Source organism: Sphaeramia orbicularis, chromosome 16 (genome assembly GCF_902148855.1).
Source record: "Sphaeramia orbicularis chromosome 16, fSphaOr1.1, whole genome shotgun sequence".
NCBI lineage: Eukaryota > Metazoa > Chordata > Actinopteri > Kurtiformes > Apogonidae > Sphaeramia > Sphaeramia orbicularis.
Window position 1 is genome coordinate 54,656,092 of NC_043972.1, and position 11,886 is coordinate 54,667,977.

The 11,886-nt window shown below is 38.7% G+C and overlaps 9 protein-coding genes across 15 annotated transcripts in view; 6 read left to right on the plus strand and 3 right to left on the minus strand.

The window, feature by feature from the left end:
- The window catches only part of LOC115436253 (zinc finger protein 883-like), a 445,178-nt gene that overhangs the window by 430,921 nt on the left and 2,371 nt on the right, over positions 1-11,886 (plus strand). The window contains exon 4 of the mRNA XM_030159048.1: positions 9,879-9,890. Within this exon, the coding sequence (XP_030014908.1) occupies positions 9,879-9,890 (12 nt within the window). The remainder of the gene's footprint in view (positions 1-9,878; positions 9,891-11,886) is intronic.
- LOC115435234 (NACHT, LRR and PYD domains-containing protein 5-like) overlaps positions 1-11,886 on the minus strand; it is a 753,056-nt gene that overhangs the window by 342,937 nt on the left and 398,233 nt on the right.
- Positions 1-11,886, minus strand: part of LOC115436315 (zinc finger protein 239-like) — a 364,410-nt gene that overhangs the window by 285,350 nt on the left and 67,174 nt on the right. The gene's annotated exons all lie outside the window — the stretch shown is intronic.
- LOC115436265 (zinc finger protein 345-like) overlaps positions 1-11,886 on the minus strand; it is a 356,130-nt gene that overhangs the window by 184,099 nt on the left and 160,145 nt on the right. The window lies entirely within an intron of this gene.
- The window catches only part of LOC115436292 (zinc finger protein 239-like), a 324,079-nt gene that overhangs the window by 170,558 nt on the left and 141,635 nt on the right, over positions 1-11,886 (plus strand). For 3 of the 4 annotated variants that reach the window (XR_003937795.1, XM_030159123.1, XM_030159124.1), the window contains exon 1: positions 6,541-6,638. The exons of the other annotated variant lie outside the window; for it this stretch is intronic. The gene's annotated coding sequence lies outside the window, so the exon portion shown is untranslated. Of the gene's footprint in view, positions 1-6,540; positions 6,639-11,886 lie in introns of those variants that run through there. 4 annotated transcript variants of the gene reach the window in all.
- The window catches only part of LOC115436241 (NLR family CARD domain-containing protein 3-like), a 1,147,354-nt gene that overhangs the window by 105,712 nt on the left and 1,029,756 nt on the right, over positions 1-11,886 (plus strand). The gene's annotated exons all lie outside the window — the stretch shown is intronic.
- Positions 1-11,886, plus strand: part of LOC115436242 (NLR family CARD domain-containing protein 3-like) — a 329,168-nt gene that overhangs the window by 102,034 nt on the left and 215,248 nt on the right. The gene's annotated exons all lie outside the window — the stretch shown is intronic.
- Positions 1-11,886, plus strand: part of LOC115436296 (zinc finger protein 239-like) — a 117,833-nt gene that overhangs the window by 12,489 nt on the left and 93,458 nt on the right. Inside the window, exon 2 of the mRNA XM_030159132.1 lies at positions 11,787-11,856. The gene's annotated coding sequence lies outside the window, so the exon portion shown is untranslated. The remainder of the gene's footprint in view (positions 1-11,786; positions 11,857-11,886) is intronic.
- LOC115436280 (zinc finger protein 664-like) overlaps positions 6,549-11,886 on the plus strand; it is a 204,812-nt gene continuing 199,474 nt past the window's right edge. For both annotated transcript variants that reach the window (XM_030159090.1, XM_030159085.1), the window contains exon 1: positions 6,549-6,638. The gene's annotated coding sequence lies outside the window, so the exon portion shown is untranslated. The remainder of the gene's footprint in view (positions 6,639-11,886) is intronic.

Sequence of the window (11,886 nt, forward strand, 5' to 3'; positions counted from 1 at the left end):
ATAGAATAGCCTTCATTGTCATTGTGTTTTCCAGTCAGTGCAACAATATGAATAAAAAACCAATACGTCAGAAAGTAAAATTCTAAAAGAAAACTAGTAAAATAAGAAAATCGAATATAAGATTAAAATAAAGTTAAGTGGAAAATCTACTAAGTCTGAAAGGCACCATATAGTGATATTGACCCACACATGTTATGGGTCAATTCTAGGATTATTCTATTATAGGATGAACAGGCAGAATTATTCCAGTCTATTTGAACTGTCTGTATGGACTCCTGAAATCAGGAACCTAATGAAACAAATGACATTGCATTGGTTTGTTTGGTTTAAATTGTTTTATGGATGTATATAAATGATATGGATATAAATATTGGGACACATGTCTACAGCTGTAAGATGTCCTGTTCATGATGATTTGAGACATAAACATAAATATTTCCATAAAGTTTAATGGGAGATTTTTTTTCCTCCAGCGATCAGCCATAACATTCTGACATTTACAGGTAAAGTAGTATTAATGTTGATTATGTCATTACAATGGAACCTCTCAGTGGGTGGGATTTACACTATATGGACAAAAGTATGTGGACATGTTGAATTCAGGTGTTTGTTTTCTAACAGGGGTCTGGGATACAAAATAATAGTGAAAAATGTCATAATATAGATTTATATTAGGATAAATATCATTGCATTGGTTAGTTTGGTTTAAATTGTTATACTGATGTATGTAAATGATCTGGATACAAATACTGGGACACATCATGTCTACAGCTGTCATCCAGCTCCTTTTTCAATGTTTTCTTTTCTTTTTAAATAAATCTATTCATTTTTTGGTTTCAATGATCTATTTGAATAAACAAACAGTTGGAAGATGTCCTGTTTATGCTGAGTTCAGATATAAACATATATATATTCCTGAAAGTTTAATGGGAAATTTTTCTTCCTAAGTGAGATGTGAAGAAAGTAGATGGTTAGCTGTGGTTGAAATGTATTATTTACAGTCAGAGCATGAGAAATATTTTAGAAATTTAGAGGTAAAACATTTAAAATCATAGTCATGAATTTAAAAAAAAAAAAAAAAATCAATGTTGAGAGAAATTAAGTAAAAACCATCTCTGATTTTGGAAGCGAAGATACTACTGCACTGTACGCTCAGTACAAGAGCATGTGTTTGGTTTTATAGTCCAATACCTCTGTGGATTTAACACTGACCCTTGAATGTGAGCATTATTATTTGTTGTAGTATATCTACTGTTAACACTTGTATTTGTAGAACAAGTATTAATACTTATGTTTATTTGTTCTAGTTATTGGTAATTATATGAACATTTGCTGTTCTACTTTTTAATAGTTCTAGTTCAGTTTGCTGTGCATCCATTAAAAAAAAAGACCATGATCAAAGGAGCTATCAATGACATTGTGACATACAAGACAGAGAAAGAGGACATACAGTCCCCCAAAAAATAATTAGACCATCAAAAGTAATCAAAAACAATAGTTATGCAATCCAGTACTAACTGCTGTGTGTATCATGTGACTAAAACAGACAGAAAAGAAAACATGGAATGTCTAAAAGCACTGTTTTTGTCAGTACAATGCCATAGATATTGATGGAAGAACTGAAGCGATTTTGGTTTTTATCGAGAAAACATGTTAAATGGATGGATATCAGCTCTGAAATTAAACTATTATGAGCTACTGTTGTTGTTATCATTATATTTGTCCAAACAAATGTACCTTTAGTTGGACCGGGCATTAAAATGAACAAGAAATTGAAGAAGACAAAGGGTGGTCTGATATTTTTTTCCGTGACTGTACATGGAGCTAATGCTGAACTGAACTGGAACCCTCTGAATGGCCTTGAACACATTTCCACAGCTTCCTGCCTACGGTTCATTTGTGTGGTGCCTGGTTTTTCCTCATTGATCTGAACCACAAGGCTCTCACACTGACTTCCCCCGACGACCTATCTTTATTGGACACTGGAGAACATGCATCGTTATGGTTCCAAATGTATTCGACTACTCAGTCACACCAACATGTCTATGACAGCTGACACAATACTGTAGACAGATCAAGTTCAACAGATATTAACGACTGATGACAGAGACAGAACACAGGTTTGAAATGTCACAATATCACAACGCTGTGAAGAACAAACCCCAGATGACGCACATAATCCAGTCCTCCAGTTGTTAGCTAATGTTCACGTCAACCTGTTCAAAGTTCTTCCTTCCCTTCCAAATCATGTCTATATGATCCACATCCAGTTGGAATCCTCTGTCCACTTTACTGGGAGGTGTTGGAGTTGGTCCAATCTGAGGAACATCGCTGGTATGAAGTTTTGGGAGCTCCTGAAGACAGCGCGTGTACACGTCTCCATAGTTACACCGGAAACAACATAGCAGTGTTGACTTTAGAATACCTGGTCGCTATAGCGACGGTGCGCGTAACTTCCGTGTTGTCCCGTCAAACTCTAGCTGAATCTTTTCATCGTCCACCAAGGACAGAAATGTCTGAACCTCCTGGACCGACCACGGTGTGGTTTTGCGGGCTGTCATCATGGATTAGTCTACCGCTGTATTTACTGTACACTTCCACGTCTGATCTTTAAATGGCGGGTCGCGGATTGATGACGCAATGACGCAGAGACAAATCTCTGACATATCAACGAGCCGACACAAAGACATTATTTTCATTAATGACTTATTTGACAAAGATGGAAACTTATTAAGATATGAACAATTCATAACAATAAATTCGTTACCAATTCCAAATATAGAATATAACTACGTATTCAAAACAATCCCTAATGGTATTGTCTTACTTATGAAAAATCATCTTAGTTATCTAACATCACAGACAAATAAACCTTGTTTATTGATTAATGGCATTAATATTTTTAGTTTGAGCTGTAATAACAGACATATACGCAAAACATTGAATGAAAAGAGGAAAATTTCCCCCAGAGGTAAAGCAGTATGTAATTCAACTTTTTCTAAAATTGAGTGGTCAAAAGCATGGACATTACTATATACAGGGTGGGGAAGCAAAATTTCCAATGAACATTTCATTGTTTTTTTCTCAGCAGGCACTACGTCAATTGTTTTGAAACCAAACATATATTGTTGTCATAATCATACCTAACACTATTATCCATACCTTTTCAGAAACTTTTGCCCATATGAGTAATCAGGAAAGCAAACGTCAAAGAGTGTGTGATTTGCTGAATGCACTCGTCACACCAAAGGAGATTTCAAAAATAGTTGGAGTGTCCATAAAGACTGTTTATAATGTAAAGAAGAGAATGACTATGAGCAAAACTATTCCGAGAAAGTCTGGAAGATACTATTAAAGAAGAATGGGAGAAGTTGTCACCCTAATATTTGAGGAACACTTGCGCAAGTTTCAGGAAGCGTGTGAAGGCAGTTATTGAGAAAGAAGGAGGACACATAAAATAAAAACATTTTCTATTATGTACATTTTCTTGTGGCAAATAAATTCTCATGACTTTCAATAAACTAATTGGTCATACACTGTCTTTCAATCCCTGCCTCAAAATATTGTAAATTTTGCTTCCCCACCCTGTAAATACTGTATTACAAACCAAATTAGAATTTTACATCTCAAAATTTTACATAACATATATCCCTTCAATGCTATTTTGTGTCGATTTTATGATGTGGAAGAAATTTTCAACTTTTGTCAATCTGAATCTGAAACTACTCTACACTTATTATTTTTATGTGAACATTCTTCTAATTTTTGGTCCAAAATGGAAAATTATATCATATCTAAAAGTAACAATAAAATAAATATAACATCCCAAAATGTAATTACTTATTTTAAACATGATACTAACAATCTAGAATTTATTGTAAATTTGTTCACTTTAAATATAATACTTTTTTTTTTTTTTTTTTTTTGGGCTGGGGGGGGATTTCAGCCATAGCACTGGGTTGATCACGTAAACTGCAACCGCTGTTCCTGGGCCGCCACCCCCTCTACTAGCAAGCAGACGCAGACGCACCGTGACCTGACGTAATCTGTCCTTGCATATGGTTAGTAGCTCTGTACTGTAGCTGTGGAGCATATACCATCTGTGCTCTGTAGGCTGTGGATGGTCAGCTGTGTTTGCTGTTCGAAACATGGATAATAGAAAGAGCAAGGGTGGTGCAGAGAAGGCAAGAATTAAAAAGAGGAAAGCTCTGGAAGCAAACGCAGCCAAATGTGCCAAAATCTGCAACTTTTTCACAAAAACGACGGCCTGGTTGGAAACAACTAATGAGGACGATGAACTGGGTAAACCACCTTTCAAGCTAGTTAATTATCGAGTCAGTGAATTATGTGGCATTGTGGCGTGGAACATAACGTTATGCAGTTTAAATAATAGTATGATGCGATGCCACATAACTGGGAAACTTTGTCTTGTAGCTCCTCAGAGTCACAAAGCAGATCCAGCAGCAGACACCAGCCATGAGCCCACAAGTCCAGAGTGGGCAGGTAGGACTGCTCAGAGAAGGAAGATTATTAGAATAAATAGGCTCCAATGAAGAGTATGGTGTAGGCCTGTTCAATATGAAAGGTGCTCTGAGATGCTCCAGGATTCAGCACTACATGAATGAAACTGACACCAAGGCTTTGAAAATAGAAGATTTGTGCTGAGAATTATGACCATTTTTAAAATGGGCTTTAGTGTCAGAAGCAGAGCCAGGAGCCAGTAGTGATGAGGGGATTGTTCCTGTCAGGATGGAAGGAAAAGGTGAGCTGTTGGAACAGACTGTGTGAACAAGCATTAGTTCCAGTAAAACCACTTTCTATACGCAAATTATAGTCCTGACCTATTTTATTTTTCAACATTAAAAGTGAGACAGTAAATACACAAAGCCCACAACTGAAAGACAATAGCATAAAGTAATATCAAATAAGCCTGCATATTTTGCCAATGTGAATATCTTAATTGGTTAAGTAAGTCAAAATGTCTGTGGATATTATTTTTTATTGTGATACAGGTGCAGGCGAGTCTAGGGAAACTGGAGGAAGTGTGAAAGGGAGAGCAGAGTCTACTGATGACAGAGGAGCAGCTCAGCAGCACAACCCTGAACCACTAGGCACAAATGAGACAGATGAAGATGAGTCTGTTGTTAGCTTTGATTACTTTGCTCGCCCTCAGTCACAGGATATACTGACATTTTTTTCTTATCATCCTCATCAAACCCCTAATATCACTATACCAAAAGTTTTCAATAGCAAAGATGGAACAAACCGCAAGTAAGTTGTGATGGAAATCTTTTGTTGCAGAGGATACGAAAATGATAGAGTTATTAGAAAGTGCAGCAAGCTTTATTTTTTGTATTATTTTTTTATTTAATATTTTTACATATTCTTTTATTTCATTTCAAACATTTTAAAGGTTTGAAAAATGTTAACACTTATAAGAACGAAAATATAGATTCTGTTATTGTTGTGTTGTGAGGAATAATAATGTTGTTGTCGATGTGCACTCACTGTTGAAATAAATCCACTTTGTGAAGCAACCTTTACTTGCACTGAATTGGAAATATTTCAGAAAATACACAGAATTACAAGGCTTTGCAGAACAGTGTGTAGACCTAACATGTAAGGTTATAATTCCATGATGTTAACGATAATCGGTCGTGATCTAAAGTGGGCCGGTCTGAGGTATGAAACTCCAGGGCTGAAAATGAGTCTCAGTCCGGGCCTGTGTTCAAATGCTTTTTCCCTTTTGACATCTTGTTGTTTGTTTAAAATGTTGTACTGTATACTCAAATGTGGTTAATAAAGTTGAAAAAAAAAAAAACAACATATCAACGAGCCGTTAGACACACATTACTTTACATGGACGAATCAGAAGGCTGACATGGCCAACCAATCAGAATGCAGCTTGTTGTCATTCCAGGAAGTGCCAGCCCCGTTTGTTCCTCCATCGTTTTTGCTGTTAGAGCCAGAGACAAGCCGTGAAGCGGGTTCATCCAACTTCATTTTACTCGATGTTAGTCGGTGGGTTTGGACACAGATTCTCATCTTTTGATACTTAGGAGCAGTTTGAGCTCAAATCTACCCAAGTCTTTTTCCTCCTGGATATCTCGGTGCTCTCCGCTATAGTTAGTCGGTACCGGAGCTCCTAACTCTCGTGCAGTGAAGCGGAGACGGTCACGTGAGTTTGGATGGATTTCCTTTTCAGTCCTCGCGCTGCTTGAACATGCTCCGGTTGTTTTCTATGCGCTGCATAGGAGTTTGTTTAGGGCCGTTGCTATGGAGATATTTCTAATCCCGCTCAAAATACACAGTTTAATCTTATTTCCTGTTCAATAGAACAGAGTTTGTTCTGATATAGATACTTCTACATTGTGATGAATAACAGTGACTAACGCCCCCGTTTGTGCCTGAGCACCCCCCTCTCAGCTTTCTCATCCAGAACGCCCCCTGGGGGGCGGTCCCACCCCCGTTGAGAAACCCTAGTGGAGGATGTTAAAGTCATGTCTGCTGTTTGTTTGTTCCACTTGTAGATTTCCTGCCTCAGTGGATGAAATCCTGGAAATGCAGAGCCATCATACAGACCTTCTGGAGCTGCTGGGTCACAGATTGGATCTTTAGGACTGAAAAGCTTTTCTGAGGTCAGTGAATACTCCAACTGTGGGGATGGTTTGGATTTATTGAATTGCTGATTTCCTCTGTTGAGTCTATTAATGCCAGTGAAGTTCCTCTGCTCTGCTTTATGTTTATCTATGAATTTGTCCAACCGTTTACTGAATAGTTTTTCTAGAGTTTGTGAGAATTGAGGTCGAACTGAAACAGGTCTGGAGTTTGTGAAATGGTGGTTAATCCTAGATTTATACAGAGGGAACTTTTGCAACTTTCATTTGGTTTTAATTTAGGCATAGTCCAGGTTGACTGTTGGTTTACAGAAATATGTATTCCTGATGTTTTATACACCGTATAAGTGTTTTTGTGTGTTTTTAGTTTTGAAGAGGGTTCTAGCAGAGATGAGAGTTAGAAGAGTTTAGTGCGTTCATGTCTCACAGATAGCTGCTGTCTAGGTCGTCTGACTGAATTTGTCGTGTATGGAGCAGGAGATGAGGAGGGATTTTTCCTCCTGTTGCTCAGTACATGTGCAGATTATTAGTAGATGGAGTTGTAATGTAAAACAAACTTCACTATGTTCTTGCTCCTTAGTGAGTCATGTGTTGTTTGTATGTGAGGTTATATCAAATATTGTTTGTCCTTTTAACACTGAGTATCTGTTGCTGTTTGAGTCAGTTGTTTTGCTTCTTTGAACTGGTGTTTTGTATTGTGTTATTTTTCAGATATTGCAGAATTCATATCAGTAATGCTATTGTTGTGTTTTTACTTTTATTGTTGAGATGATGTGATATGAGATGGTGCAGACTATTGGTAGATGGAGTTGTAATGTAATGTTTAGTTCTGGCTCCTTGGTGAAACCCCCCACCCCCTTTGTACTTCTAATGTTTGTTGTAATTGTTGGCTTTCCTGGACTTTGTCTCCCTGAGCCCTTTCCTAATGTGGTCCATGAGGGAGAGGGGGGTCATAGGTGACTGGAGGGCCTCCTCTGTTACAGGGAAGGGCAGAGGTGGCACTAATAACAGCTGGCGGGGGTCCATACTGGAGAGGTGTGAAGAGGGACCTGAATGTGTGGGGGCTGGAGTCAGGACAGATTCAAACCTGTTGAAATGCAAATTCAGCTCGTTTGCCCAGTCCTGATCTCCATTAAATGGTGGGCGGTCGTTACTTGATGTGTTCAGGGTGCAGCGGTGAATTTGGATGTATCACCAAGAAAAAGAAAACTGGTATAACTCAACAGTTTTTTGTCCAATCAGCACCAAACATCATGTGCATGATAAGAGTCACACCCTGAACATGAAATGACAATATTGAATCAGACTCATAGTGCCACCTATTGGTAACAATAAATGACATGTTTTGGTCCTTCCTTCCTGTCCTCTGTCGAGAGCAGGCGTGTTTCTGAGCTGTCCTTTTTTCTGCTGCTTTTGCCTCTGCGTCTCATCTGTTTTTGTCTTTGGATCCCCTGCTTGCTGTACTCCCGAACAACTAAATTATGGAATTGATCAACTGGACACTCAGCACAATCGACAAGATTTTTTCACCCAGGAACAAAGGCATCAGGAGGAGCCCGCCTGCCCTGACAGAACTTTTGCAGTATGCGATCGACGCTTGGAACAAGTGGAGGTAGTATGGCTGTGGGTTCTGTCGGTGGAGGACATGATATTTACCTGATTGGATTTTTGATAACAGGACACCTTCTAATTGGTCTTGGAGTTGCCCTGGTTTATTGCAAAGTTGGAAAGACAGCAGCACACATAGAGACCCCGCTGCTATCAATCGAAATTAAGGAGCACTTCGAAGCGGTCAGTGACAACGTGAAGGTTTTACAGCGGATGGTGGCACAGTCGGAGGATTGCATGAGCTATGGACTCACACAGAAGTTGGATTACATCGCTGGACAGACTGTGGATGCGCTCCGGCAAATCACGGAACTGAGGGAAAAAAGGCCGAACTGTGCAGGAGGATCTACCTGCTCTGAAGTGATGAGTAATGCTGAGGCCCAGTTATAACAAACATTAAGTTATAACTAAATTAAGCAGAAATCAAATCATTTTTTCCCCATTTAATTCTGTTTCTCCTGGGAGCTGGTAAAGCAGTTGGAGCCACTCTGGTCTAATCTGTTCCTTCGCAGTCAAAACATCCTTCCAAGGTCAAGATTCAGGACTGAATGAACTGATAAAGGACAGAAGTCTGATTCTCTTATTTTTCACACACAAACAGACTTTCAAGGACTCACCACATACAAGCATTAACACCCCCCCCCCCCAATCTCCGTCTGCCTCACAACATTCTTCTTCTCTTCCTGTCCCCCTTCCACAACCAAATCCACTGAAAAAGTTGGACCACGTGTACTGTGTTTATAATGTCTTATGTATTAGGCCGTAAGGTGAACCATGAAAAGTGGCTAGAAAATGATTTTCGTTCCCATGTCTGGGCACTACTTTTTAAATGCATTTTTTTTTTTAGACTGTACCCTCATGGACTTTGGGTTAAAAGTTCTCTGCAATATATCCTGCAGTTTTTTGTCACAAGCCATAAATCTATATGAATATAAAATTAAAAACCAAAAATTCTGTGATGCTAGATTCACTTGTTTTATTTATCAACATTCATTTTAGCAACACAAAAACTCTCACAAATTGATATTTATACATATTAACATTTTAGACAAGTCTTGATGAATTATTACCATGCAATGTGAATTTAGACCATAAAATCTTGGAAATTTGTGGGAAAAAGTTTCTACTAATTTCACATATTACACGTGGTGAATTTTGCCACACACATACATCAATGTAACAGCATTGCTTGACATTTACAGTGTTGACAGTTGCAGGGTTTTTCTTCTTTTAACAATGATGCGTTTGTCATGTAACATTACATGTTTTTTAATAGATCTCGGTCTGGTTTTTTTACACAGTACACTGTAAACTTTTATTTTTGTTCAGTGGATGCTTTTTTTAGAGGATATTTTATGGTTCTATAACGTGTCTAATCATCACCATCACTGTCAGAAACATCATCCCATGTAGCTCTATCTTCTGTTTCCTTCTGAACATTCACACAGTGCTGGCACCTACACAAATCAGCGCAAGACAGTCTTGCTGACATACAGGAACACCTGTCTGCATCATATTTGCCTTGTTTCCAAGTGCAGTGGACGAACTGCAAAACACTGTGAGGAGCAGGATTTTTAGTCATCCAGGTCACTGTTAACTCCCCATCCTCAATGTGCCATCCACTACTAATGGGTGAGGGTGCACACATAATACCTTTCAGACAATGTCTCTTTATTGCTGTTTGGTAGTTTGCCCTTTTGCAGTGTTGGTGTAGAGCATCACATGTTGGAGGCATGAATAGGGCAAACTACCAAGGAGCAATAATGACACATTGTCAGTAAGTCCAATAATCGAAGGGTCAGCGGTTCGAATCCTGCTCTGTCCTAGTCAGTCCTTCCTGTTCTTGGGCAAGACACGTCACCCAGTGCCACTCACTCTGGTGTATGAATGTTTGGTGGTGGTTCACAACAATAATAATTCTTTGCCTGATGATCTGCTCACAGAAGAGAAGATCTTGTAGCTGACATTGAAGGTGGCTCATTTCTGAAACACACACACACCTGCAAGCAGCATTGTGTGAGACAGAGAGAGAGAGAATGAGTTATGATCAGTAATAGCAGTAGCACTAATAATAGTAGTAATAGCAGTAGTAATTGTAGAGAATAGAATAAACTTACAAACTTACAAATAATACAGTGTTTGTGTGTGAGAGACAGAATTTTTTATTTATTTATTTATTTTTTACACACCTGCTGATAACATCTGTGCCAGTGAAAGATGATCCTTTGTGCATTTGCTAGACACGGTGATGTATTTATCCACTTTTTTTCATATTGTGCACAAGGCAGGCAGAACAGGACCAGATGAAACAGTAGGTAGACCCATCCTGGACTGTAATTTCTTCCTCGGAGTTTCACTTGTTGATCCTGCAGTTCTGCTGGCATCCCCTGTTTGCACAGACTCGCCTCCCTGTGATTCATTGACATCTGGATTCTCTCTTTTATGTTTCTCTGCAGAATCCAGTTGCTTTTTATCAATGAATCGTCTGTAACATGTTGCATGAAACTCAGCATCTTCTGGAACATTGTCAAAGTCAGTAGTGATAGTGTTTATAAGTTTCAGTTATAGTCCTGCTCTCACCACTCAAATAAAGCCATCGTTCGACACAGTTTCTTAACGTTTCCCATCGTTTGGCCAAAAAATCCTGTATTTTTTCTTTTTTTACGGATATGAGGTGCATATTCCATATTTTTGCTTACTTTTTAAAACTTTTCCTTGTATTTTCCTCCTCCGAACTACTGGAAGCTCGCTTCCTGGTCACAGCGATCTTGGATATTTTGCGCTTTCTTATTGGACCAGCAGGTTACACGGGACTCAAACCGCAGCACGCATGATAACAATAGCATTGCGCGAATAAAGTTAAGTAGTACCGACTTCAAACACTGATTTTAAAAAACTGCAGGATTGCAAATGGAGAACTTTTGACATTTACCTCAGGAACAATCTATCTTTGTAACTGAGTAAAAAGATTGTAGTGCCCCATATGTCGGAACGGGATGAAACGATACGGCGTTCACCTTACGGTCTATATGTGATGTATGTGCTTGCATTATCTTCACTGTAATTCTTTGGAAGGATTTGTGTTGGGCGCTTGCACACGCAGCGACCGGCAGTGAGCGAAAGCTTGCTGCAAAACAAATCTACCCACGGGTACAAATAAAGTCACCTTGAACCTTGGTGTTTTGATGTGCAGATTGAACATGTCCAACTTAAATTTCCTCAGAAAACCTTAACAAGTTCAGGATTTAACACGTTCCAAGTTGGTGACCTTAGGTAACGTCATATGACTGTAGTGGTGCTACGAATTCTGAGGGTTTTTTTTAATATAAAACAAGAAATTGTTTTAACTCATTTGTACATTGTCAAATCTGCATTAATTGTCACATGTAGAATAAGAGGACTGAGTTATTAAATGTTTGAAAATGTCCTATTAATTATCTAACTAGTTAATTTTGTCTGTCTGCTTGACCTGGTTTGAAAGGGATGGAGGGAGGGTTGTGTTCCATTCCATTGCATTTCAGTGACCACCTCTTCTGTTTCTTTGTGTTTTGATGTAGAGAGAAGCCAAAGGTGGATTTTAAGTGAAACCTAAAAGTTGTATCTGGACAAAGATCACCTGATTCCAGCAAACATGGATGGAAGACCCACCTGTGACCATTGT